General features: G+C 45.7%; 2 protein-coding genes across 3 annotated transcripts in view; both read left to right on the top strand.

The window, feature by feature from the left end:
- LOC149464993 (uncharacterized) overlaps positions 1-27,988 on the top strand; it is a 374,728-nt gene that overhangs the window by 22,936 nt on the left and 323,804 nt on the right. The window lies entirely within an intron of this gene.
- LOC149465004 (uncharacterized) lies at positions 7,036-26,186 on the top strand. Of its 2 annotated transcripts, XM_089673696.1 has the most exons (9): positions 7,208-10,889; positions 11,833-11,947; positions 12,146-12,280; positions 12,367-12,478; positions 12,595-12,692; positions 12,848-12,983; positions 15,174-16,227; positions 20,610-20,620; positions 25,970-26,186. In XM_089673696.1, the coding sequence occupies exons 1-9, from the start codon at positions 10,591-10,593 to the stop codon at positions 26,122-26,124; spliced, it is 2,115 nt and encodes a 704-aa protein (XP_089529822.1). In that variant the 5' UTR covers positions 7,208-10,590; the 3' UTR covers positions 26,125-26,186. The 2 variants fall into 2 exon arrangements, with proteins under 2 accessions (XP_089529821.1, XP_089529822.1); XM_089673695.1 differs by lacking the exons at positions 7,208-10,889; positions 20,610-20,620; positions 25,970-26,186 and adding an exon at positions 7,036-7,201 and having other exon boundaries at positions 15,174-17,703.

Here is a 27,988-nt window from a genome sequence, read left to right as displayed (position 1 = left end):
GTTGGGTGAGTGAAAGCCAGTGGAGGAATTAGCAGAGAGGAGTGGAAGACACTGAATTGAGGCCAGTGGAGGGATTGGCAGAGGTGGGTGAAGGACACGGAATGGAAGCTGGTGGAGGGATTGGCAGAGAGTGATGGGAGACACTGAATGGAAGCCAGTGGAGGTGTTTTCAGAGAGGGGTGGAGGACACTAAATGGAGACCAGGGGAGGGATTGGCAGAGAAGGGTGGAGGACACTGAATGGAAGCCAGTAGACGGATTGGCAGAGAGGGGTGGAGGACACTGGAGGGATTGTCAGGAGTGGAAGACACTAAATGGAGGCCAGTGGAGGGATTGTCAGAGAGTGGTGAAGGACACTGAATGGAAGCTGGTGGAGGGTTTGGCAGAGAGTGATGGGAGACACTGAATGGAAGCCAGTGGAGGGGTTTTCAGAGAGGGGTGGAGGACACTAAATGGAGACCAGGGGAGGGATTGGCAAAGAGGGGTGGAGGACACTGAATGGAAGGATTGGCGGAGAGGGGTGGAGGCCACTGAATGGAGGCCAGTGGAGGGATTTGCAGAGGGGTGGAGGATACTGAGTGGCTGGTAAGGTGGATGAGCTCTACAAAGATTTCAAAGTTTTGTCTGGCTTAATCTGGCCGTACGGTAGTAGAATTTTAATTGAACGTTTAGGCATTTGATTTTGCTAATATTGAGTCAACCAATTTCGTTTGAAAACCCTTAACATTTCATCCAGATGAGAATATCAGAACGCCTTTAGTATACTCCAATGATAAGTCCATCGGTCCATAGACCCATCTATCATTCCACCTGTAATACCTCCTCCGCACCATCACCTTGTTGAAACAGCCGACTCTCCCCCTTCTCATAGACTTCAGGATGTCTGTAGTATACTCCAATGATAAGTCCATCGGTCCATAGACCCTTCTATCATTTCTCCTGTAATTCCTCCTCTGCACCATCACCACCTCCAATCTCAAGATCATCTTTCTTCCTCACTTTCACATCACATCTAACATAGAGAAACCCCCCTCCATCTTGTTTTTGTCCCATGTCTCTCTAAACAAGAGGATCGGCATGAATACAAACAGCCCAATCTTGGGAGGAGTCCAGCTGTGTTTCCGGAACACCAACTCCATTCTCAAGCACTGAAAGTATTGAGATTTCCCATGGCAGAATCATGACTTTTGTGTCATCCAACAGATTCTCCACCTTGGCCAATCCAAAGAAGCCTTGTATTCATTGATAAAAAAAATATGAGGCTTTCTCATGCACTCAGCCCGACTCAGTATTGTTTCAGCAGCAGGCAAGATGTCTCCTAAGACTCTGCCGAAACACAGTACTGTACACTGTAGTTAATTTGGGTCAGTTTGGCTGAAATGAACTCTTTAAAGTAACATAAAACATGGACTTAAGCTTTGTTACCCCATTTCCTCCCATCTCACACTCTTCTAATGTCTCACCTCATCTCTAGGCATGAAGTTTTGGGTTCACAAAAGTGCCTGTTCCCATTTTGCAGATGAGCCAAACTATTTGGCCTGCTTGTCTAGCTAAACCTCTTGATGGAAACAAGTTATTCATTTATTAAGGTATGACTGCTGCCAATTAATCCCAACTTCCTGCTGTGCAGGCCGCTTGCATCATTGGTTGCTAAGATGCTATCGGCTGAGCACAGTGTCACTGGTTACTAAGGTGCTGGCAGCCGCTACCTGACTTGTAAACAAGCTGGAGAGCATTCTAGGTGATGTCATTGACCAAATGTAGTCGTGACCTTATTTAGTCAATGACATCAGTCAGCTCCCGGCCCCTTTGGTTGCATTCAGTGGTAAAGGCGGGCGCTGTCATTCATGATCATGAGTCCGTCAAGAGAATATCGTCATGCTGGTTTGCATGTTTTTTCTTTTGGCAGGTCATCAGGAACATCCTTCATTGTGACTGATGTGAATCTTTATCACTGGACAACATGATTAAGGATGGATTTACACCATGGGACATGTTTTTGTTGGGGGAGGGGGGGTGGTTAATAAAGGACTTGTGTCATGGTTTTACTTTCTATTTGATATTTTTTTTGGACTGCTGTGCACCATTTAATGGGGGGGGGGCTGTATCTGGAGTCCTCCTTATTTTAAAAGGTGCTTCCATATTCCAATAGGTCCCCCTGCAGACCTACACAACCACCGGCCAGGGTTGTGTGGAAGAGGCCCTTCTCCTCATCAGTATGGGGACAAGGTGCTATGCCCTAACATAATACCCTCCACATGTTGGGAGCATATGGCCTTGTATGGTTCAAGGAGGAAAATGCACGCTGCCCCCCCACCCCCTTTTCCTTGCCAGCTGAGCTATACACTTGGATGAGTGCCTCCCGTAGATTTTGGAAAAATCCATTGTTTTTTGCATGGGATACACCCTTAAAATCCATATCCAATACTCAACAAGATGATACATTGTTCTATGTCCCTCAAAGCAGTATCCAGCTTCCCATGCCCTTTGATTGACAATCCCTTGCCTATTAGCCTTGAAAATTGAGATCAGTTCAGTCAATGTCCTGCAAAAGCAACTGAGGCACATTTGAACCATCCCAACGGTCTTATCTTTCAAACCTATTACCCTTCCTTCCAACACATTTTTCTATACCTATCCAGCTAAAACACACTGCAGCACTCAGGTCCTGATGCAATTCAATGCAAGCTGCTTCCCTTCTGCAAACTGAGCACAAGGGGTAGCTCACTCAGCCATGCATCAAACACCTTTTACCTCCATGACTACAAGATGTTCTCTGATTGGACAAGGTGGAGAGCATGACGTGTCTCCTCTCCACTTTGTCCAATCAGAGAACACCTGAGTCATCTAATTTAATTTGAAAGCCCTAAGGATTTCATCTAGACTTGCTTGAATGTATGTTCTCATAAAAAAAAATCTTCTATATTCCTTGGATAATATTGTCATTTGAAAGTTGAGTGGGGTCTGGTCTTTGCAGTTAAGAGGGCTAGATGGGTCTGGTCTTGACAGTTAAAAGAGCTAGATGGACCTGGTCTTCTTGACAGTTGGGAGGGCTGGATGGACCTGGTTTTGACAGTTGGGAGAGCTGGATGGGCCTGGTCTTGACAGTTGGGAGGGCTAGGTGGGCCTTGTCTAGACAGTTGAGAAGGTTAAATGGGCCTGGTCTTGAGAGCATGGTGGGCTATCTGGACCTGAACTTGAAAGCAGGGTGTTCCAGACAGTTGGGAAGACAGCATGGGCCTGGTCTAGACATTTGGAAGGGCTAGGTGGTCCTGGTCTTGATAGTTGAGAGGGCTACATGGCCCTGGTCTTGACAGCATGGTGGGCTAGCTGGACATGGACAGTTGGGAGGGCTGGATGGGTCTGATCTTGACAGTTGGGAGGGCTAGGTGGGCCAGGTTAAATGGGCCTGATCTTGACAGCATAGTGGGCTAACTGGACCTGAACTTGAAAGCAGGGTGTTCCAGACAGCTTGGAGGACTGGATGGACCTGGTCTAGATAGTTGGGAGGGTTAGGTGGTCTTGTTAGTAGAGAGGGCTACATGGGCCTGGTCTTGACAGCATGGTGGGCTAGCTGAACCTGCACAGTTGGGAGGGCTAGATGGGCCTGGTCTTCACAGTTGGTTGGGAGAGCTAGGTGGGAGGGGTCTAGACAGTTGAGAAGGTTAGATGGGACTGGTTTTGACAGCAGGGTGGGCTAACTGGACCTGAACATGAAAGCAGGGTGTTCAAGATGGGTCTAAGCTTGATAGCTAGGTGAGCTAACTAGGCCAAAGCTTGACAGCATGGTGGGTTAGATGGGCCTAGACCTGAAAGCAGGGTGTGCTAGCTCGTTCTGAGCTGGACAACTGGGTGGGCTAGCTGGGCCCAGGCATGACAGCATGGTGGAGTACTTGGACTTGGGCTTGACAGCTGAGTGTGATGACTCGAACCTGTTCTTGACAGCTGACTGGGGTAGCTAAGCCTGTTGGATGACTGGACAACTTAGCCTAAGCAGTTGCACAGGCTGAGCACAGACAGGGAAGGGATAGCTAGTAGTGTACTACTCCACAGAGGATGCTTTTGTCTTCCTCTGCCCTTCTTCTGACCCACCACCGCTCTGTAGCCACTCCCAAGAAAGGTCTAGGATGCAGCCACTGAACAGGTTTTTCTCTTCAGCAAGGTGGATGAACAGTCTCGGATCAGACCCATACACAGAATGGTTCCTTAACCACTTGAGCACCTGAGGATTTACCCCCCTTAATGACCAGGCTTTTTTTGCTGTTTGGCGCTGCACTAATTCAAATGATAATTGCGCGATCATGCAATGCTGTACCCAAACGAAATGTAGGTCCTTTTTTTCACAAAAATAGAGCTTTCTTTTGGTAGTATTTGATCACCTGTGCGATTTTTATTTTTTGCGCTATAAACGAAAAAACCACGAAAATTTTGAAAAAAACCCCCAATATTTTCTACTTTCAGCTATAAAAAATATATCGTAAACTCAAAGTTAGTCATAAATTTAAGCCAAAATGTATTCTGCTACATGTTTTTGGTAAAAAAAATCCCAATAAGTGTATATTGATTGCTTTGTGTGAAAGTTATAGCGTCTACAAACTATGGTATAGATACTGTAATTTATGCCTTTTTTTGCTATACAGCACTGCACTAATTTAAATGATAATTACGTGGTCATGCAATGCTGCACCCAAACGAAATTTACGTCCTTTTTTTCACACAAATAGAGCTTTCTTTTGGTGATATTTGATCACCTGTGCGCTTTTTAGTTTTTGCGCTATAAACAAAAAAACATGAAAATTTTGAAAAAAAACAATATTTTCTACTTTCAGCTATAAAAAATATATCGTAAACTCAAAGTTAGTCATAAATTTAGGCCAAAATGTATTCTGCTACATGTTTTTGGTAAAAAAAATCCCGTGCATTAGCGGGCAAACTGGCGCTATCTAGGAGGGGCCCTAACACTATCGGAAGTCACCAGTGACACTAATACAGTGATCAGTAAAAATCTGTTCACTGTAATCAATGACACTGGTGACAGGGCAGTGAAGGGGTTAACTGGGGGGGGGGCGATCAAGGGGTTAAATGGGATTTCTGGTGCACTAGCGGGCAAACTGGCGCTACCTGGGAGGGGCACTAACACTATCGGAAGTCGCCAGCGACACTGATACAGTGATCAGTAAAAATCTGTTCACTGATCAATGACACTGGTGACAGGGCAGTGAAGGGGTCAACTCGGGGGGGGGGGATTAAGGGGTTAAATGGGATTACTGGTGTACTAGCGGGCAATCTGGTGCTATCTGGGAGGGGAGCTAACACTATCGGAAGTCGCCAGCGACAGTGATCAGTAAAAATCGGTTCACTGATCAGTGACACTGGTGACAGGGCAGTGAAGGGGTTAACTGGGGGGGGGGATCAAGGGTTTAAACGGGATTACTGGTGTACTGGCGGGCAATCTGGCGCTATCTGGGAGGGGGCTGACACTATCGGAAGTCGCCAGCGACACTGATACAGTGATCAGTAAAAATCGGTTCACTGATCAGTGACACTGGCGACAGGGCAGTGAAGAGGTTAACTGGGGGGGGCGATCAAGGGGTTAACCGGGATTACTGGTGTACTGGCAGGCAAACTGGCGCTATCTGGGAGGGGCGCTAACACTATCGGAAGTCGCCAGCGACACTGATACAGTGATCAGTAAAAATTGGTTCACTGATCAGTGACACTGGTGACAGAGCAGTGAAGGGGTTAACTGGGGGGGGGGGGGAGATTAAGGGGTTAAACGGGATTACTGGTGTACTGGCGGGCAATCTGGCGCTATCTGGGAGGGGCGCTAACACTATCGGACGTCGCCAGCGACACTGATACAGTGATCAGTAAAAATTGGTTCACTGATCAGTGACACTGGTGACAGGGCAGTGAAGGGGTTAACTGGGGGGGGGGGCGATCAGGGGGTTAAATGTGTCCTGGGTGTGTTCTAACTGTTAGTGTAGTGCTTTCTACTCACTTTTACTGTGTCTTCTTCTCTGTCTGGAACGGAATGTGTCCAGGCAGAGAAGAATGACATCATATCCTGCCCTGTGTAAATGTCAACACAGGACAGGATAGGACAGGGACCGATCATCTGATTTCAGCCAGAAATCACTGGCTGAAATCTGATGATTGATCCCTCCTGGATCGAATCGTGACACCCGCGGGTCGGCGGGAGCGCGTGCGCCCCCTACCCGCGAAAGTGTCGGGAGCGCGGAGCCCGTTTTAAAACGTGGTTTTGCGCTCCACTGCCGCCCTGCACACGTATATATACAGTGGCAGGGCGGCAAGCAGTTAAGGAGCCTTTACTAGTTGTTACACAATTAATCTGATTGGAAAAAGACACTAGTCAAACACAATATAACTGGATATAACATTTATAGGGAAAGTTGATCCAGGGAATATGCGATTGCCTCTCGGGGGGTCAGGAAGGAATTTTTTCCCCTGCAGGAGCAAATTGGATCATGCTTTGCTGGGATTTTTGCCTTCCTCTGGATCAACTGTGGGTGTAGGATTATAACTTTTTTTTTTAATGGTTGAACTGCATGGACTTTTGTCTTTTTTTCAGCCCGACTAACTATGTAACTCCTAGATTGTAAGCTCGAAAGAGCAGGGCCCTCAATCCCCTCATGTTTTGCATTGTATTGGTATTGTTCTGTCACATGTTCTGTCCCCCTTTGTAATGTACAGCACTGAGCGAACTATTGGCGCTTTATAAATACTGTATAATAATAATAATGTAACTATTCCCACAGTTGATCCAGAGGAAGGCATAACCCCCCCAATATAACATGATCCAATTTGCTCCAACAGGGGAAACAAAATTCCTTTTTGTTCCCCTGAGAGGCAATTGGATATTCCCTAAATTGTCATGGCATTGATGTGATTACTTGGGAAAGCTGAAACTGGATGACATGGGACAGTAGACTAAATCCTGGGACTGTCCTACAGCATCCGGGACACTTGGCAACAATGACAAGGCTGGTGTCACACTACGAGACGTTCCTTGGGGCAGCATTTCCTCTGAGCTCCAAGAGGTGGTGATCTCACTTCTACCCAGACAGGAAGTCTCTATGGAAGACAGGAAGTGATCTCAGGTATAAATAGGAAGTTCTGGGTGAGAGGTGAGTTGAGAAGGAAGTATAGAGGAGAGATTGGTTGAAGTGGCAGCAGAGAAGGTAATAAGATCTTATTTTCTATTTACACTCAGTAACCCCCCCACTGTCATGTCTGTCCTCTTCCTCCTTTTTCACTGTGACGTCTTTTATCTCCAGCAGATGATGACACACACGTTTTATAGTGTGGAAACCTAGATTATCCACTTCAAGGTCAGGATATTTCCCTATTTACGGGGCCAGAACATTGTCCTCATTTTGGGGATGGTTCATCTTAGCAGTCTCTTGTGACGACGGATGAGCTTCAGGTTTGGGTTGAAGTGAAATCTGACCCCCAATTTCCAGGGCCCAACATTTTCGGTAGAATTGATGATTGATTAATTTTGATGCTCACTCATAATGTTCTGCGTAGCCTTGGACCCTGGTCAACCACCAGTAATGGAGGAAGGAGGTTGAGATCAGACAATAAGAAGTGGGCGTGGGAGCCGCCATAGTGTTGGTGTGTTGGGTCTTGTGAAAGTGGACAGAAAGAGCTTGTTCATAGAGACAGATCAATGAAGGTGATTTAGTGGACGATGTTTGAGTTTTGTGTGTTCCAAGGGCTTAAGTAAAAATACATGATGTGTCCAGATTTGTGCTTGGCAAGGGTACAGATATTAACCTCCGAAGGCTATTCGCTATTATGGCCTTCTCTGCAACCTCACAGATAAATGGTGTTATAGCTTTTTTAGAGAAGGTCTTCGACTCTGTTGAGTAGACATATTTGTGGATGGTCCTTTGGAGGTTTGGATTCTGCCCTCAATTCATCTCCTGCTTATAACTCCTCTATGCCTCTCTCGCAGCTAGAATATGACCAGGAGATGTGCTTTCTCCCGCATTAAGTCTTCATCGAGGGATGAGATGGGGTTGCCTTCTGTCACCAGGCCATTTTGCCATTGCCATAGAGCAACTTGCCATACTAATTAGACCCTCCGACTGGGTTTGTAAAGTTACAGTGGAACCCTTGGAGGTGAAATTCTCACTGTATGCAGACAATTCCTTACTTAGGAGATGTCTCCACTTGGCTGTCAGCAGCTCTACAGTCGATCGATAGGTTTGGCTGTTTCTCCAGGATTAGGATGAACTGGGACAAGTCAGTCCTGTTTCCCTTGCACTCTATGGATCCTCAACCACATGAACCTTACCAAAATAACTTTTCTTCCTAAGTTTTTATATTTTTTCCAACATACTCCTGTCCTGATTCCTAAAACATTTTTTAATGAGCTGGACAAGATTGTTACCTACAGAAGAAACAGAAACGACACCTTCTGCGCTCTAGAACTCAAAACAAGGGTGGAAGGGAACCTTCAAACAGTTCCACCAATGCATGGAAGGTTGTGTGCTCTAGGACTCAGAACAAGAGTGTAAGGGTGGGGAGGAACCTTGAAACAGTTCCACCAATGCACGGAAGGTTGTGCGCTCTAGAACAATGGTGAGGAAGCCCGACCGATACTGTAAAGTGAAGCAAAAAGAGAGCGCACCAACCTTGCGCATTACCTCAGTAAACTGTGCTTTTCTTGAATAAAAAATATACTCACAAACAAGGAAGTATAACAAGTATTACAGATCCTCAAAGGAACTTGGAAGTGTAGAACCAGTGTGAGTCACATCACGAGGGTAGACTCTCAAAGTAAATCTGACGCGTTTCGAAGGGGGACCCTTGTTCATCAGAGCTGATTGTTACCTCCTTTATATGGGCAGGTGGTACACCGTGGGTTGCTAGGTCTAATCTGACAAGTCAGATTCCCCAACATTTGTTCTGTTCCTTCATACTTTATCAACCTCACCTGGCAGGGCGAGCCCACAAGAAATGACAGGGAGATCTTGCTTTTAGCTAAGCGGAGGAATAGAGTTTCTGGACCCTGCTTTGTATTGCACAACTGTTTATGGGAGAAGAACCATTGACTGGTATAGACACAAGGCCCCCAAACTCTGGGTTTCTCTAAAACTAGACTGCTTTCCATTCCCAATAGCGGGAGACTCATGGACAGAGGTGGTCACTGTTGGGGTACTGCCTATCCATCCACTCATTGGTCCTACCCTGTGTGACAACTCATGGGGCCCCCGGGCAATAGGGGATCATGGGGCCCCTGTGTCCTTGCCCAAACTCAAAAAAGCCTATGAAAAAGGTACCAGGGGCATCTCATGGGGCATCCTACTGACCCAGGGCCCTCGGGCAGTGCCCAAGTTTCCAAATGATTAGTCCGCCCCTGCCTGTGTGAGACTTGCAGGTGCTTCGACTTACACATCTTGTTGCCTATGCCACTGTTGGGAAGTTCATGAACATGGCTTCAGTCAGGATACAGGCCTGGAGGTTATGGTCTGATTCTGCTCAGCTCCTCCAACCTTCATGTAGAGAGTTTATTATGTGGTGTAACTGTGCTATGCACGGATTCTGTGTTAGTAAGAATAAATATCTCAAGGATGCAGGCCTACGGGCTCCAGAATGTCTTTTATGAATGGAGAGTACTGTTTTTTTTCAGTTTTCCCTGGGATTGTCAACTCCTAGTTTTGGTTCCAGAGGCTTGGAAGAGTCTTGTAAGGGAAGAAGACCAACCCTGGGTCCAGGTTTTACTGGGGACCAGCAGGCTGTGTGTGCTGTTGTGCACAGCCTTGATAATCAAAGGCCTGACAGTGATGAAGGGCTCCACTCAGGTGACAGGAGGTCCTCTGCCAAGAGGTCTGGGTGTGGTCCAGTATAGCAATGAGGTTCAAGAGAGAGAGGTACATGTGCACAATAGTGCTCTGAGGAACAGCCAAAAGGTCTAAGCAGTGACACTGCAAGAAGAAGCTGAGAGGCTTATTGTTTTGCTTTTGTATTTTGAAGTGGTGTTGTAAACCTCTGCAAGGATAATGTTTAAAGTTACTTTTAAACTATTTCTTTGAAAAAAGTGGTCCACAAGCCCTGAAACTTTAATTTCTGGCTGGTCTGAACTCCCTGGAAAGCATTATACCTTGAGCCGAATCTCCAAGATATCACAGTAGGATGGTTAAATAGTGGGTTTGGCTGGTATTAATGAGGGGTGTGTCATATGTTAATCACCTTCTTTGCATAAATGATCAAAATTGTATAAATCTATCCTGAAATGTAAGCAATTTTGCACTTTATCTTTGATGTGAAAGTGCCACTGTCAGGGTCCTGTTCACCGCAAAAGTTCTGGAAGATCTGGCATTTCAGAAGCACACATCAGCCTTAGTTTGGTGCCCGACGGCTTTTATAATGAGGCTCATCACTTCCTCAAGTTGCTGGATGATCTCTAGCTCCCCGTGCCTTGTTCCTGTTTCCTGTGATTGTGACCTGTGATTTCCTGATACTGACTCGGCTTGCTCCTGGACCTGTCTACTCTGCTTTACCCCTGATCGGACTACGGCTTGGCTTACGGGTACTCTCTCTCTCTCTCGCTCCTCTGTGTATGACCTCGGCTATCCGATCTGATTACGTCTGCTCTGATTCCCACCTGGTACCTGACCTTGGCTTGAACCGACTACCCAGTAAACATCTAAATCCCAGAAGGGCTTGCATACCACGCACAGGCGCCTCCTGTCTGCAGACCTATCTCCATGCACCAGCTGTGCTTCTGAGTGGACCACCAACCAGCACTCCTACAGGCGACCTGTGCCACTTTGGGCCTGACTCCCGCTGTCCCACTCTCAGGGGAGTCCGGAACTTAGCCACAAGGGAAGCCCTCTCTCCATTGGCCTCCATCACCAGGTACGTGATAGCCATGTATATAAGTTTAATAATGGATTATGTTTTCACCGTACAAGACAGTGGTGTGGATTCCTGTGCAACAAGTGGTGGAGAATGCGGGCAACTAATATCTCATTATCTATCATACCAAGATAGCTAGGCTCTGGAGGATGGGATGGGCAGTTGGGCCATGGGCAAGCTTTAATGATCTAAGTCTCTCCTCCTGCTTAGTCTTTCTGAGATCTGGTAGTGTTGCGTGACAGGTGATTCAAACTCTCGCTTTTGCAATGATACATTTCAGCCGATATGAAGGTTGTTTGTCTATGAACTTTAAATGCGTGCCATCTGCTTCTGCCTGCTGTGTTTTGAAGCGAATCCCTGTGTGAGTGGATACCGAATTGATCTGAACTAAAGTGGGATGATTCTGCAACCACCCCAACTTCTCCTTCACCCACAAACTGGACTATTAGGCTATTAGAGTACGTAGGTTGAGGATTGCTTGTTGTCGGAGAGCTTAGATACTGTGCCATTTGGAGACAATATAGACTGTTAAGGCAGATTTAGGGAATTGATATCAATGCGGGCAATTGAGGAGGCGGTGCAAGAGTTGAATCGTGACCATATTCTTGATCCTTTGCGTGGAAAGGGATGAATATGCGGTGTGGCGTGAAAGGCTGTGGATTGTGCTATCTTAGTATTGGAGAGGGTCTAGGAGAAGGCTTGCAGTTGAGAGGGAAAAGTAAGTGTGAACACATATAGAGACAAAATAAAGTAATCTCTGATCAGGTAGGTAGGATCAAATATAACAGATTTGCCAGGGGTAAGAAACACAACAAACCCTAAGGAACCCAACCTACATCTGCCATTTCCCACCAGGGGCAGCCCAACTATGAACCCATTATATCCCCATTCTAATATTGTACAACCAATACAATCCAGATGATTCTGCATTATTCATTTACAGAGCAACCTGCATAGGTCACATGACCACATTAATAAGGATGGAGAAGAACCGGAGTCACATGACTGAGAGGATACTAAACCTCACCCTGGAGATCATCTACCTGCTGACTGGAGAGGTGAGGAGGATTCTGGGAGGTCACATGACATCACTCTCATCTCTATTAACAAAACACAGACCTGACCAGAGAGATGAGGAGGATTCTGGGAGGTCACCTGACGTCACTCATCTCTCTTAATAAAACACAGACCTGACCGGAGAGGTGAGGAGGATTCTGGGATTCTAACATGATATTCCTATTGGTTTTCCAATGCAGAGTTTTCCTCTTCTGAAGTCAGGTAGTCGTATGACCATCACAGTGCCTCCATGTGACTCCCTAAAACTTGAGAAAATGAACATTAGGAAAATTCTAGATGTCACCAACGAGATTATTGAGCTGCTGACAGGAGAGGTGAGCGGTGCCGGGAATTCTGGGACATTCTCCAGTAACAGACAAGGGATGTGTCTGGATGGTGACTTTATCATTGTGTGTGTCAGGTTCCTATAAGGTGTCAGGATGTCAATGACTGTTATTCCATAGAAGAGTGGGAGCATTTAGAAGGACAACGGGATGTTAAGATGGAGAATCAGCCACCCCTTACATCACCGGGTAAGAGGAGACTTTATTGGAAAGGCGAGAGCAGTACGGAGGGTCCACCTAGATCCCCCATCATCTGATAAACACATAGAAACAATGGATTCAGTCAGTGTGTGTGTTTCCTACAGATGGATCCAGTCATGGGAACCCACCAGAGAGATGTCTCCGTCCTCTGTATTCCCGGGATTCCACACAGGAAGGTCACACCATCTCTCACCGTCATCAGGTAGGTGGAGTTGAGGGTCGGGAACATAAAGTGATGGAACACTCTGACATGTGGAGACGATGTGTGGACTCTACAAGATGAGATGTTCTATGTGATCTCACATCATAAATCCTTCTATGTTACAGATGTTATTTTCTGCCATTCTGTTGGTTTAGGGTGAAGATCTGATTAATGAAAAAATTGAAGACGAAATAGAAGACACATATATGGGAGATGATGAGGAATATATAGACGAGGCTGGAATGAGGAGGACATTCATAGAGGAGGACACTCCTACAGAGATCAGCACAGGTGACCAGAATATATTCTTCTCTTATCTCTGCTCTGTTACCGCCCCCCCCCCCCCCCGCCCCTATTGGTCCCTGCTCCTCTGACAAGGCGGTGTAAATGTAGAAGTGATCTGGGAGGACCAAAGGCCCTTTGACTGAAGAGGGGAAGAGTCCCAGCTGGTTGGGACATCCACAGAGAACATCTGCTCCCTCCTATCTCCCTGATCCAGATGGAATCTTGATGGAAGTGAACTAACCCTCTCCTATCTATTAGTCAGAAATCCTCCTGCGCTATGAAATGGAAGTGCAGACCCTATTCTACAGCTGCCAACACTCAAGGACTGATACCAAAACAGTGTCAATAAATCATAAAAAACAGTGTAGCGCTCTTAAAGAACTGTGTCTAATACACAATATATATATAAAATAATATATAATAGTGCCAAAAATTAAGTGCCAAACTAAGATTCCAAAAAGAAATCTATCACCCATTTAGGAATAAGTGTACCAACTTATATATAATATGTGACTACTAATTCAACCATATAGATAGTGTGCACACATCTACTAAAATTAAGCCAAAAACCTCCAAACTAAATCCAATGAGGGAACTCTTAGCAGTGCTCACACAGTGCCAAAAAAAATTAGAATTTATAAATGTGTCCTCCTTATGAAAGACAATCTTTAAACAATGTCCTTTTGTGGAAATGAATAAAATCATGCAGTGTGCAACAGTGATAATTAGATAAATCCGTGACTGTGCCACACTCTTCTCCTGTTAACGGCTAAATTACCTCCTCCCAATGACCTCAAAGGGGCCAACAGGCTTGCAGGATCACCCTGGATCCTTGATTTATAATGGCCAGCAGCTTCCTTCCTTCCCTGGATCTCCTTTGTGGGGCTCCTAGTGCCCCTGATCAGTCAAGGTGGTTCTGAAGGATAATAGCTCACCAATCCAGTGAGCCAAGAAAAACCTCTAAGTGTAGTACTTTAGTAAACTTGGTTTATTCAAAGAAGAAAGAGTAACACTCACATTACAAGCAGTCCTCCCTCCTCACTGATGTGTGGGTATACTGCATGTGAATGGGACTTCCTGGGTGTAGCAAAATGGCGTCGCACGCCGGAAGTGCGTCACCACGCACCGGAACTACGGACTCGCGAACCTACGCGTTACGTCACCGTCTGCTCGTGACTTCCTCGGGGTATCGCATTACGAGCGCAGTCCCTCCCTTTATACTGGACCTAATGTTTGGCTTTAATGGCGGCCCGCCCCACATGCATTCAGCGGTGCCCGCGCCATTTTCTCGAAGACCTCTCCCATTCAGAACAGCGGCCATTTTTCTGATGTCCTCCTTTATTTAACCTGCCGCATATTACAACATGAAACGAATAGGGAGAACTCTAAATCAAAATAGAAACCGCAGTATTGGAGTCATTACCTAGAGAACGGGGAATCCTGAAACATAAAGCTAATCACTTATTAAGTTATTAATAAACCTTTATTATAGAAACTAAATTAAAAATGCCGATGAATCCCTCAGTACTAGATATTAAAAAAATATAAAAAAAATATATTAAAAAATAAAAAATACTTATTTTTTGAAAAATTATTTTTATTAGAAATAGATAAATAAGCTAACTAAATAAATTGACACCCAATCTAAAAACCGGGGGATGGACCGAGGGAATGCCCATATATTAAATACCAATATGTAAATAAAAATATATATTTAAAATAGATATATAAATTATATATAAAAAATCAAAAAAATCCCTACATCATGTAATCTACCCACACATTTACATGATTCAATTTTTTAAATTTTTTTTTAAAATAATATATACTGTATATCAACAGCAATGTACCACCAAAATAATTCCTAATCAATGACAAATGTAATAGAAATATAATTAAAAAAATATAATAAAAACGTCTTGCCATCTCCTACAAAAACTGGTTATATTGTTAAAATCTTAACACAAATGGCCCAAAACATTTTTCTGATCAATATTAATAAACCAATAATGGTTCCTAATACAGATAGATAACTACCTCAGTTACAAACTTAATACAGTAAGAGTAAGAGTCCCAGCTGGTTGGGACCTCCACAGAGAACATCTGCTCCCTCCTATCTCCCTGATCCAGATGGAATCTTGATGGAAGTGAACTAACCCTCTCCTATCTATTGATGATGTTTTTCTATTTTTCCAGGACCCGCCATGGAGAAACCCTCAAAGGATCGTTTCACTTTATCTCCAGGTTGTAAAATGGAAGATGAGGACATCCCAGGAGATTGTGCCGGAGAAAAGACAATGAGCTCCACTATGGATGGTGGACTTCCCAGTGTGGAGAGACCATGGAGTCCCTCTGACTCTGAGCAACCTCGTACTGTGGGGGATGGGGCTGGGTTTCAAGGGAAGAAGAAATTCCCCTGTTCTGAATGTGGGGAAATTTTTAGCTCCGTTCTAAGTCTTCAGGTACATCAGAGATCTCACACGGGGGAGGAGCTTCATTCCTGTCCTGAGTGCGGGAGATGTTTTCTTCATAATTCAGAACTTGTCATACATTACAGATCTCACACGGGGGAGAAGCCATATTTCTGCCCTGAGTGCGGGAAATGTTTTTCACAGAAGTCATATCTTGCTAGACATCATAGATTACATACGGGTGAGAGGCCCTATGTCTGCCTTGAGTGTGGTAAATGTTATACTCGGAAGTCTGAACTTATTATACATCAGAGATCTCACACAGGAGAGAAGCCCTATTCCTGCCTTGAGTGTGGGAAATGTTATACACGGAAATCGGACTTTGTTATACATCAAAGATCCCACACGGGGGAGAAACCCTATTCCTGTCCTGAATGCGGGAAATGTTTTTCACAGAAGGCCAATCTTAACACACATCAGAGGTCCCACATGGACGAGAAACCGTATTCCTGCCCCGAGTGCGGGAAATGTCATGCACAGAAATCCCACCTTGTTATACATCAAAGATCTCACACAGGGGAGAAGCCGTATTCCTGCTTTGTGTGCGGGAAATGTTTCTCAGATAGAACTGGCCTTTCCAGACACGAAAGGTCTCACACGGGGGAGAAACCGTATTCCTGTCCAGAGTGTGAAAAATGTTTTTCCCAGAAGTCCAGTCTTACTGATCACCAGGTATGTCACAATCAGGAAAAGTTATTTTCCTGCCCCGAGTGCGGGAAATGTTTTCCACGGAAATCAGATTTTGCCAGACATCAAAAATCTCACACGGGGGAGAAACCGTTTTCCTGCCCCGACTGCGGGAAACTTTTTTCACGGAAGTCTACTCTTACCAAACATCAGGGAACCCATTCCACCTTTGGGGTGTTTTTAACCCTTTGAGGACCGTAAGATTTTGGAACGCCAAAAGAATCAATTTTTTTGTTTTTAAAGTTCGTACACTTCAGTTGCTGTAACTAAGCCATTTCATGAAATAATTGGCAAAAAGCTAGATCCATTTGTTGTTTGTTGATAAGAACTAATATTTTGACTCAAACCAAATAAAAAAAAAAAAGAGTTTTAGGTTCTTAATCAGATGAAACACGCAATTAAAAACATGGGACAAATACGTCCCTTGGTCCTCAAAGGGTTTAATGTCCTGAGTGGGGGAAATGTCTTCTCTACATCAGAGATCTCAGACCGGGAGATAGCACACCTTGACATATCGGCACACATGGGGTTGAGCTACCCTTTGATCTTTATATAAGAAATACTTTATAGGAAAATTTAAGGTTCCTAAACACTTATATGGGTTGCCTGGCTATTAGAGAGAAGGAGGGGGGAGTCACTGCTAGTTGGGTCCCTCTTGCTGTGTAGTCTGATCTTCCCTGACCTTCAGCAGAAGCTTCCATGGAGGACATCATAGTGAGAGAGAAGGAGGGGGGGTCACTGCTGGTTGGGTCCCTCTAGCAGTGTAGTCTGATCTCCCCTGACCTTCAGCAGAAGGTTCCATGGAGGACATCATGGTGAGAGAGAAGGAGGGGGGGGGGGTCACTGCTGGTTGGGTCCCTCCTGCTGTGTAGTCTGATCTCCCCTGGCCTTCAGAAGCTTCCATGGAGGACATCATGGTGAGAGAGAAGGAGGGGGGTCACTGCTGGTTGGGTCCCTCTAGCAGTGTAGTCTGATCTCCCCTGGCCTTCAGCAGAAGCTTCCATGGAGGACATCATGGTGATAGAGAAGGAGGGGGGGTCACTGCTGGTTGGGTCCCTCTAGCAGTGTAGTCTGCTCTCCCCTGACCTTCAGCAGAAGCTTCCGTGGAGAACATCATGGTGAGAGAGAAGGATGGGGGTCACTGCTGGTTGGGTCCCTCTAGCAGTGTAGTCTGATCTCCTCTGACCTTCAGCAGAGGCTTCCGTGGAGGACATCATGGTGAGAGAGAAGGAGGGGGGGGGTCACTGCTGGTTGGGTCTCTCCTGCTGTGTAGTCTGATCTCCCCCAGTAGAGGCTTCGAATGTGAGTGAGTGAGGAGCTGGAGAATGCTTGTGAATGAAGAACAGCCGAGGATCCTACTACATGGCAGGGCAAGCTATTTTGGTACTGTAGTTGTGTTATCAGCCATCTCAAACAGCAGCGTTGGCTTTGGAGAGTTCCATCTGCTGACTGTAAGTGGTTAATATGACATTTTGTGACCGAACGTTTCCTATATACCATAGAAAAATGTAGATATGTCAACAGCACTTATTTAATATGAAAGAAATAAATATATATATTTAAAATTATTTTATTCCTCGCAATTCAATGAAGTTTTTCGTTCTTGTCTTTTTGTTACTTTTTTAAAACTTGTAACGCTTCTGAACCCCACACCCCCAAGAGGTTGATATTGGCATAGAGAGCAACCCCTCCTAAACCCTATGCTGGAGCAATGATAACTAAGGAGAACTACGCCACCATATAACTTTAGCAGTCTGTAGTATACTATTCTGCTGGCCATTTCATTGGGGCTCATCTTCTATAAATACATAGGTGGTCCATACAGTGCAGTACCTGCCGGCAACACAGTTCCACATTTAGCACAGTGTAGTGGGGTTTGGCCAGCGGCCTCTCGCCAACTCCTGTGATGGCAGGTGGTCCCCGATCTGTTTCCTGTTGGCAGGGCGACCTGTCATTACCCACGTTGTCCTTCCTCTTGACCAGGCAGCTGGCTCTGTCATCCGTTGCGTTCTCCAGTGTTTCAGGATGTCTTGCTCTTCTCTCCTTATCAAATGCGGTGGTGAATGTTCTGCTAGGAGCCTGGAGCACACTCAGTCCCTCTGAACGTCCCTCATAATTTCATGCTCCTCAGCCGAGGAACAACAGTCCTTCTGTTCCTCTACGAGGAGCTCCAAAGAATATGGGATAATTACAGGTGAAACTTGAAAAATTAGAATATGGTGCAAAAGTTCATTTATTTCAGGAATCCAACCTTTAAAGGTGAAACTAATATATGAGATAGACTCATTACATGCAAAGGAAGATAGTTCAAGCTGTGATTTGTCATAATTGTGATGATTATGGCTTACAGCTCATGAAAACCCCAAATCCACAATCTCAGAAAATTAGAATATTGTGAAAAGGTGCAATATTCTCGGTTCAAAATGTCCCACTCTAATCAGCTAATTAAGCCATAACACCTGCAAAGTAAGGCTGGCCATACATTATACAATTATCTGCAGATTTTCTGCCCAATTTCCTTTAGATTTACCTTCAACTATGTAGTGCAAGGGCCTGCCTAATTGGATACAACTGAAAGTGTTGTTTAGGTTTGTCCTCCTATTATATGGTTTTTGGTAAATCTAAACCAAAAATCTGCAGATAATTGTATAATGTATGGCCAGCCTAATTCATGGGAAAGACTGCTGACCTGACAGTTGTGCAGAAAACCATCATTGACACCCTCCATAAGGAAGGAAAGCCTCAAAAGGTAATAGCAAAAGAAGTTGGATGTTCCCAAAGTGCTGTATCAAAGCACATTGATAGAAAGTTATGTGGAAGGGAAAAGTGTGGAAGAAAAAGGTGCACAAGCAGCAGGGATGACCGCAGTCTGGAGAGGATTGTTAGGAAAAGGCCACTCAAAAGTGTTGGGAACTTTCACAAGGAGTGGGCTGAGGCTGGAGTCAGTGCATCAAGAGCCTCCACACACAGACGGATCCTGGACATGGGCTTCAAATGTCGTATTCCTCTTGTCAAGCCGCTCCTGAACAATGTCAGACCTGGTCTGTTGCTCAGTGGTCCAAAGTCCTCTTTTCTGATGAGAGCAACTTTTGCATCTCATTTGGAAACCAAGGACCCAGAGTATGGAGGAAGAATGGAGAGGCACACACTGCAAGATGCTTGAAGTCCAGTGTGAAGTTTCCACAGTCTGTGTTGATTTGGGGAGCCATGTCATCTGCTGGTGTTGGTCCACTGTGCTTCATTAAGTCCAGGGTCAATGCAGCCGTCTACCAGGAGATTTTGGTGCTCTTCATGCTTCCTTCCACAGACGAGCTTTATGGGGATGCTGACTTCATTTTCCAGCAGGACTTGGCACCTGCCCACACTGCCAAAAGCACCAACACCTGGTTCAATGACCGTGGGATTACTGTGCTTGATTGGCCAGCAAACTCACCTGACCTGAACCCCATAGAGAATCTATGGGGCATTGCCAAGAGAGAGATGAGAGAACAACTGAAGGCTGCTATTGAAGCATCCTGGTCTTCCATAACACCTCAGCAGTGCCACAGGCTGATAGCTTCCATGCCACGCCGCATTGAGGCAGTAATTGCTGCAAAAGGGGCCCAAACCAAGTACTGAGTACATATGCATGCTTCTACTTTTCAGAGGTCCGATATTGTTCTATGTACAATCCTTGTTTTATTGATTGCATGTAGTATTCTAATTTTCTGAGAATGTGGATTTGGGGTTTTCATGAGCTGTAAGCCATAATCATCACAATTATGACAAATCACGGCTTGAACTATCTTGCTTTGCATATAATGAGTCTATCTCATATATTAGTTTCACCTTTTAAGTTGCATTACTGAAATAAATGAACTTTTGCACCATATTCTCATTTTTCGAGTTTCACCTGTAGGTTTTTTGCTCAGTGTGCCAAACCAGCTCAGTCGGCAAATTACTACACCTCCCACAATCCCCAAGGAAACTAGCAGGCCGCATCCTCTCTTACTTTAGTTTTACTGGCATGTAGTTGTTTGGCATCTGACTCCAACGAAAAGCGCACCAAGTTCATAGACCCATATATTATCTCACCCATAATTCCATCACAATCTCCAATCGCAAGATCATCTTTTTTCCTCGAGAAACTCCCCTCCATCTTTTCTGTGGGCTAAGCAAGAGGATCAGCATGAATTCAGACAGCCCAGTTGTCATGTAGCTAGTTGGAGATCAAAGTGAGGAGAGGGCTTCCCTTGGGGCTCTGGTCTGGACATCCCTTGGATAACAGAGTAGCATGGGTGCCAGAGATCCAGGTTGTTGATAGTTGCAGTGGAGGTGGCAGATATGGACTGTAACTATTATTATTATACAGGATTTATGGAGCCAACAGTTTGCTCAGCGCTTTACAATATAACGGGAGACAATACAGCAACAATACAAGAGGGAAAGGAGGGCCCTGATCCTGAGAGCTTACAATCTAAGAGGGAGGGGCTAGTGGTACAGAAGGTAGTAACTGTGGGGGATGGACTGGTTGGAAGAGTAGAAGATTCCATTATTAACTGAGGGCAGGATAGGCTTCCCTGAAGAGATAGGTTTTCAGAGATCGCCTAAAAGTGAGCAGAGTAGGTGATAGTCTGATAAATTGGGGTAGAGAGTTCCAGAGGATGGAGGAAGCTCTGGAGAAGTCCTGAAGACAAGCATGGGAGGAGGAGACAAGGGAGCTAGAGAGCAGGAGGTCGTGCGAGGAGCGGAGAGTACGGTTTGGGTGATATTTGGAGACAAGATCGGTGATGTAATTTGGGGCAGAGTTATAAATGGTTTTATATGTTATTGTTAATGTTTTGAATTTTATCCGTTGGGCAACGGGAAGCCAGTGGAGGGATTGGCGGCAAGGGGTGGAGGACACTGAATGGAAGCCAGTGGAGGGATTGGCAGAAAGGGGTGGAGGACACTGAATGGAAGCCAATGGAGGGATTGGTAGAGAGGGGTGGAGGACACTGAATGGAGGCCAGTGGAGGAATTAGTAGAGAGGGGTGGAGGACACTGAAAGAAGGCCAGTGGAGGGATTGGCAGAGAGGGGTGGAGGACACTGAATGGAAGCCAATGGAGGGATTGGTAGAGAGGGATAGAGGACACTGAATGGAGGCCCGTGGAGGGATTGGTAGAGAGGGGTGGAGGACACTGAGTGGAAGCCAGTGGAGGACACTGAATGGAGACCAGTGGAGGGATTGGCAGAGAGGGGTGGCAGATATGAAACGGTTAGTAAGGTGGATGAGTCTGGCAGCAGCATTCATGATAGACTGAAGAGGGGATAGCCTGCAATTAGGTAGGCCAATGAGGAGTTACAATAGTCAAGGCGAGATATAACTAGGCAGAAGACAGGAGTCTCGGGGAGTGCCTGCAGCTAACAGTCTATACCACCGTAGTAAGATGATGCAGGGCAGGACCAGTAATACAGGTCCGGAAGACAGCAGGTCAAGGCCAAGCTGAGGTCATGAACAGGTAAGTAGAGTAATGTAGTATGGAGCTTAGTTGAGGTCATACACTGGTAAACAAGGGTGAGTGAGATCTAGTCTTGAGCCGAGTCTGGGTAGTACATAGATAAATGACAAGGATGAGAGAGACGTAATCTGGAGCTACCCATGTATGACGGGGGTCATACATGGGTAAATGTCAAGGATGTGAGAGACTAAACCTAAGTCAAGTCATCATACATAGGTAAACAAAAAGGATTACAGAGATGTAGTCTGGAGATGAGCTGGGAGTCATACATGGGTAAAAGACAAGAAGAGACGTAGTCTGGAGCCAAGTTGGGGGTTAAATCAGGGTCATACATGGGTAAAAGACAAGGAGAGACGTAGTCTGGAGCCAAATTGGGGGTCATGTCAGGGTCACACATGGGTAAAAGACAAGGAGAGACGTAGTCTGGAGCCAAATTGGGGGTCAAGTCAGGGTCATACATGAATAAAAGACAAGGAGAGACGTAGTCTGAAACCACGTTGGGGCTCAAGTCGGGGTCATACATGGGTAAAAGACAAGGAGAGACGTAGTCTGAAACCAAGTTGGGGCTCAAGTCGGGGTCATACATGTGTAAAAGACAAGGAGAGATGTAGTCTGGAGGCAAGTTGGGGGTCATACATGAATAAATGACAAGGAGAGATGTAGTCTGGAGCAAAGTTGGGGGTCAAGTCAGGATCATATATGGGTAAAAAACAAGGAGAGACGTAGTCTGGAACCAAGTTGGGGGTCAAGTCGGGGTCATACACGGGTAAAAGACAAGGAGAGACGTAGTCTGGAACCAAGTTGGGGGTCAAGTCGGGGTCATACACGGGTGAAAAACAAGGAGAGACGTAGTCTGGAACCAAGTTGGGGGTCAAGTCGGGGTCATACACGGGTGAAAAACAAGGAGAGACGTAGTCTGGAACCAAGTTGGGGGTCAAGTCGGGGTCATACATGGGTAAAAGATAAGGAGAGACGTAGTCTGGAGGCAAGTTGAGGGTCAAGTCGGGGTCATACACGGGTAAAAGATAAGGAGAGACGACGTAGTCTGGAGGCAAGTTGAGCGTCAAGTCAGGGTCATACACGGGTAAAAGATAAGGAGAGACGTAGTCTGGAGGCAAGTTGAGGGTCAAGTCAGGGTCATACACGGGTAAAACATAAGGAGAGATGTAGTCTGGAGGCAAGTTGGGGGTCAAGTCGGGGTCATACATGGGTTAAAGACAACAAGAGACGTAGTCTGGAGCCAAGTTGGTGGTCAAGTCAGGGTCATAAATGGGTAAAAGACAAGGAGAGACATAGTCTGGAGGCAAGTTGGTGGTCAAGTCAGGGTCATAAATGGGTAAAAGACAAGGAGAGACATAGTCTGGAGGCAAGTTGGGGGTCAAGTCGGGGTCATACATGGGTTAAAGACAATGAGAGACGTAGTCTGGAGCCAAGTTGGTGGTCAAGTCACGGTCATAAATGGGTAAAAGACAAGGAGAGACGTAGTCTGGAGCCAAGTTGGTGGTCAAGTCATGGTCATAAATGGGTAAAAGACAAGGATGAGAGCGATGTAGTCTGGAGCTGGGCCGGGGTCATACACAGATAAAGGACAAGGATGAGAGCGATGTAGTCTGGAGCTGGACCGGGGTCATACACAGATAAAGGACAAGGATGAGAGCAATGTAGTCTGGAGCCGAGCTGGGGTCATACACGGGTAAACCACAAGGATGAGAGAAACATATCTTACTGTGCACCACCACCACCCTGGTGACTGTGGGTATCCTTTAGTGGAACGAGGTCGATCCAAGTGTCTTTTGCCTCAATAAGGCTCCCATGGTTCTGGTTGAGGACTTCCAGGGAAGCCATGGATAAGCACACTGGGGCCCTGCTCAAGACCTTGTCTTCCCTATCTGGACCGACCACACAACCAATAGTGGCTGCTATGGCTGTATGTCAGAGACTTGGGGGCTTGTTCCGGAGACTGGCTAGGAACCCTACTGGCATTAGGATAGCCCCTCCTTCCAAAGTTACCTGGACCTGGGCCTATTAGCATCTATTTCATCTTTATTTTTTCAGCAGATCTCCTGCAGCCTATTAGCATCTATTTCCTTTTTTTTTTTTTTTAGCAGATCTCCTGCAGCCTATTAGAATCTATTCCCCCCCCCCCCCACACACACACACACAAACACACTTTTTCTCTTTTTTCTCTTTTCAGTTTTTTTTCAGCAGATTTCCTGCAGCTTATTATCATGTATTTCCTTTTTTTTGCTTCAGCGGATCTCCAGCAGCCTATTATCATCTATTTCCTCATTTTTTTTGTTCAGCGGATTTCTTGCAGTCTATTACCATCTACTTTTTGTCTTTTTTTCTTTCTCTACTTTTCTTTTTACTTAAGTTCTTTTTTTTTTTTTTTTTTTTTTCAGCGGTTCTCCTGCAACCTGTTACCATCTATTTCTTCTTGCTCCTTTGACTTTTGTTCAGCAGATCCCCTACAGCCTAGTAATGTCTATTACCTTTTTTTGTTTTTTTTTTTAGGCTGCAGCCTATTAGCATCTTTTTCCTTTTTTTTTTTTCAGCAGATCTCCTGCAACCTATTATCATCTATTTCCTCTTTTATTTTATTTTTTTTGTTCAGCAGATCTCCTTCAGTAACCATTTCTTGAAAGAGGCCACTACCATTTCCACGAAGCGGTGGACTTGGTCACCAACAATGTTTAGGTAGATGATTCGTGTCAAGTAACATCCACATGCAGGCTGAAGTCTTCTTCAGGAACCAACATGACCTGGGAGTACCGATCTCCTGGTCCTACACAGAGCTCTGTGGTTCCTCCCGCTGATCTCCTCTTCAACACAGGACAGTGTACAGAACACGGAGCTCCGATGCAGGCTGAAGTCTTCTTCAGGAACTGACATGACCTGGGAGTACCGATCTCCTGGTCCTTCACAGAGCTCTTTGGTTCCTTCCGCTGATCTTCTCTTCAACACAGGACAGGGTATGGGACATGGAGCTCCAATGCCAGCTGAAGTCTTCTTCAGAAGCCTACATGACAGAGGAGTGCCAATCTCCTGGTCCTCCACAGAGGTATATGGATCCTCCTCATCACTACAGGACAGGGTACAGGTCTTCCTAACACACCTACATGACCTGGAGAGTGCCAATCTCCTGGTCCTCCGCAGAGCTCTGTGGTTCCTCTCGCTGATCTCCGCTTCAACACAGGACAGGGTATGGGACACACTACAGGAACACGGAGCTCTGATGCCAGCTGAAGCCTTCTTCAGAAACCTACATGACTGGGAAGTGCAGTTCTCCTGGTCCTCCACAGAAGTATGTGGATCCTCCTGATAATCTCCTCATCACTACAGGACATGGTACAAGACAAGGAGCTCAAATGCCGGCTGAAGTCTTTCTAAGACACCTACATGACCTGGGGAGTGCCGATCTCCTGGTCCTCCAAAGAGTTCTGTGGTTCCTCCTCATCACTACAAGATGGCAGTGGTGGATGGTAGACTACATGGTACAGGAAAGGGTATAGGACATGATACAGGGACACAGTATGGTAACATGAAGTTCAAATGCCTGCTGAAGTCTTCTTCAGAAAACAGCACAACCGAGGAGTGCTGATCTCCTGGTCCTCCATAGAGCTCTGTGGTTCCTCCTGCTGATCTCCCCATCATTACAGGACCTGGTACAGGATGTGGTACAGTACAGGGTATGGGACACAGAATGGAAACCCAGAGCTCCGTTCTTCCATGATATAACCCTTCATATTACCCCCCCATACACCCCCATCCTAATATTGTACAACCAGTACAGTCCAGATCATTCTCTGTTATCAATTATTGGACTACAGGAAACCTGTATAGATCACATGACCAATGAGGATAGAGGAGGACCGGAGTCACATGACTGAGAGGATACTAAACCTCACCCTGGAGATCATCTACCTGCTGACCGGAGAGGTGAGGAGGATTCTGGGAGGTCACATGACATCACTCTCATCTCTATTAATAATACACAGACCTGACCGGAAAGGTGAGGAGGATTCTGGGAGTCTAACATGATATTCCTATTGGTTCCTCAATACAGAGATTTCCTCTTCTGAAGTCAGGTGATCATATGACCATCACAGTGCCTCCATGTGACTCCCTAAACCCTGAGAGACCCAACATGCAGAAGATTCTAGAAGTCACCAAGAAGATGATGGAGCTGCTGACAGGAGAGGTGAGCGGTGCCGGGAATTCTGGGACATTCTCCAGTAACAGACAAGCGATGTGTCTGGATGGTGACTGTATCATTGTGTGTGTCAGGTTCCTATAAGGTGTCAGAGTGTCAGTGGGAGTATTTAGAAGGACACAAGGTTGTCCTGGGTGCAGGAATTGTTTTACATGGAAGTCTTGTCTTACCAAACATCAGAGAACCCACACAACCCTCGAGGTGTATTAGTGTCCTGAGTGCGGGAAATGTCTTCTATATGGATGATATGTTGCCATACATCAGAGATCTCACACTGGGAAGAAGCACACCTTGATATACACCTCAGAAAACACGTGGCTGAGCGCTCCTCTGATCTTTATCATGGAAGAAACACTTTATAAGGAGATCAGAGATCACTTTAAAGTTGTGTCTGGCTTCCTCTGCTGGGAGAGAGAAGGGGGGTCACTGCTGCTTGGGTTCCACTAGCAGTGTAGTCTGATCTTCCCTGACCTGCAGCAGAAGCTTCCATGGAGGGCATCATGGTGAGAGAGAAGGAGGGGGGGTCACTGCTGGTTGAGTCCCTCTAGCAGTGTAGTCTGATCTCCCCTGACCTTCAGCAGAAGCTTCCAAGGAGGACATCGTGGTGAGGGAGGAACTAGATATTGCTTCTGGACGAAGAAAAGGGGAGATCAGACTACGTGACAGGACAGTACAGTATTTATCAGCCTGCACTGGTAGCTTAGTTTGCATGCAAAGCACCACCTACCTGCTGAAAGTGAAAAATATGACATGTTCAGATGTAAAGTCTTAGGTTTAGCTGATAAAAATGCAATTGTATCAAACTTTTTTTTTCTTAGTATGAAATAGATGATTAAATATCTAGGTTTCTAAACTTATGATATTCTTTGTAAGTTGAATGAGAAAAGCTGGCCTTCAGATTTGTGTGATGAAATGTTCTTCTCCTTTATTCCTTTCTCTAACACTACAAGTACGGCCCATCCTGTAGGTTTTAGTCTCCATCTTGTGTCTTAGTAGTTTGGTGTTCCCAGCTTGTCCTTGTTGGAACAGCCGACTCTCCCCCTTCTCACAGATCTCAGGACGTCTGTAGTATACTCCAATGATAAGTCCATCAGTCCATAGACCCATCTATCATTCCTCCCGTAATTCCTCCTCCGCACCATCACTTTGTTGGAACAGCCGACTCTCCCCCTTCTCATAGACCTCAGGACATCTGTAGTATACTCCAATGATGAGTCCATCAGTCCATAGACCCATCTATCATTCCTCCCGTAATTCCTCCTCCGCACCATCACTTTGTTGGAACAGCTGACTCTCCCCCTTCTCATAGATCTCAGGACGTCTGTAGTATGCTCCAATGATAAGTCCATCAGTCCATAGACCATCTATCATTCCTCCCGTAATTCCTCGTCCGCACCATCACCTTGTTGGAACAGCTGACTCTCCCCCTTCTCATAGACCTCAGGCCATCTGTAGTATAGTCCAATGATAAGTCCATCAGTTCATAGACCCATCTATCATTCCTCCCGTAATTCCTCCTCCGCTCCATCATCTTGTTGGAACAGCCGACTCTCCCCCTTCTCATAGATCTCAGGACGTCTGTAGTATACTCCAATGATAAGTCCATCAGTCCATAGAGCCATCTATCATTCCTCCCGTAATTCCTCCTCCACCATCACCACCTCCAACCACAAGATCATCTTTCTTCCTCACTTTCACATCACATCTAACACAGAGAAACCCCCCACCATCTTTTCTATGTCAGTGGGATCGGGGTTATTTTCAGAACCTGTATCGGTGCTTATTTTCATGGCCAAAGGCCGATAGGGGTAATTTCGGTTAAAACATTTCGGCCACCAACCATTCGGTGCATCTCTACCATGTCCTTGTAGGAACAGCCAACTCTCCCCCTTCTCATAGACCTCAGGACATCTGTAGTATACTCCAATGATAAGTCCATCAGTCCATAGACCCATCTATCATTCCTCCCGTAATTCCTGCTCCGCACAATCACCACCTCCAACCACAAGATCGTCTTTTCTTCCTCACTTTCACATCACATTTAACATAAAGAAACCCCCCTCCATCTTTTCTATGTCCCGTGTCCCTCTAAACAAGAGCATCAGCATGAATACAAACAGCCCAGTCTTGGGAAGAGTCAAGCCGTGTTTCTGGAACAC

The sequence above is a fragment of the Staurois parvus genome, unplaced genomic scaffold (assembly GCF_062004578.1).
Source record: "Staurois parvus isolate SC_StPar_1 unplaced genomic scaffold, SC_StPar_1.0 ptg000144l, whole genome shotgun sequence".
Classification (NCBI taxonomy): Eukaryota; Metazoa; Chordata; class Amphibia; order Anura; family Ranidae; genus Staurois; species Staurois parvus.
Note: the sequence above shows the minus strand (reverse complement) of the source record. Positions and strands in the feature narration are given on the sequence as shown.

What these genes read in the sequence shown, in the direction of transcription:
- LOC149465004 (XM_089673696.1), top strand. Translation starts at nt 10,591, where the DNA reads ATGACCTCGGCTATCCGATCTGATTACGTCTGCTCTGATTCCCACCTG. An exon ending in GCCACCCCTTACATCACCGG is followed by an intron (nt 12,479 to 12,594) that starts GTAAGAGGAGAC and finishes TGTTTCCTACAG; the next exon opens with ATGGATCCAGTCATGGGAAC. An exon ending in TCCTACAGAGATCAGCACAG is followed by an intron (nt 12,984 to 15,173) that starts GTGACCAGAATA and finishes CTATTTTTCCAG; the next exon opens with GACCCGCCATGGAGAAACCC.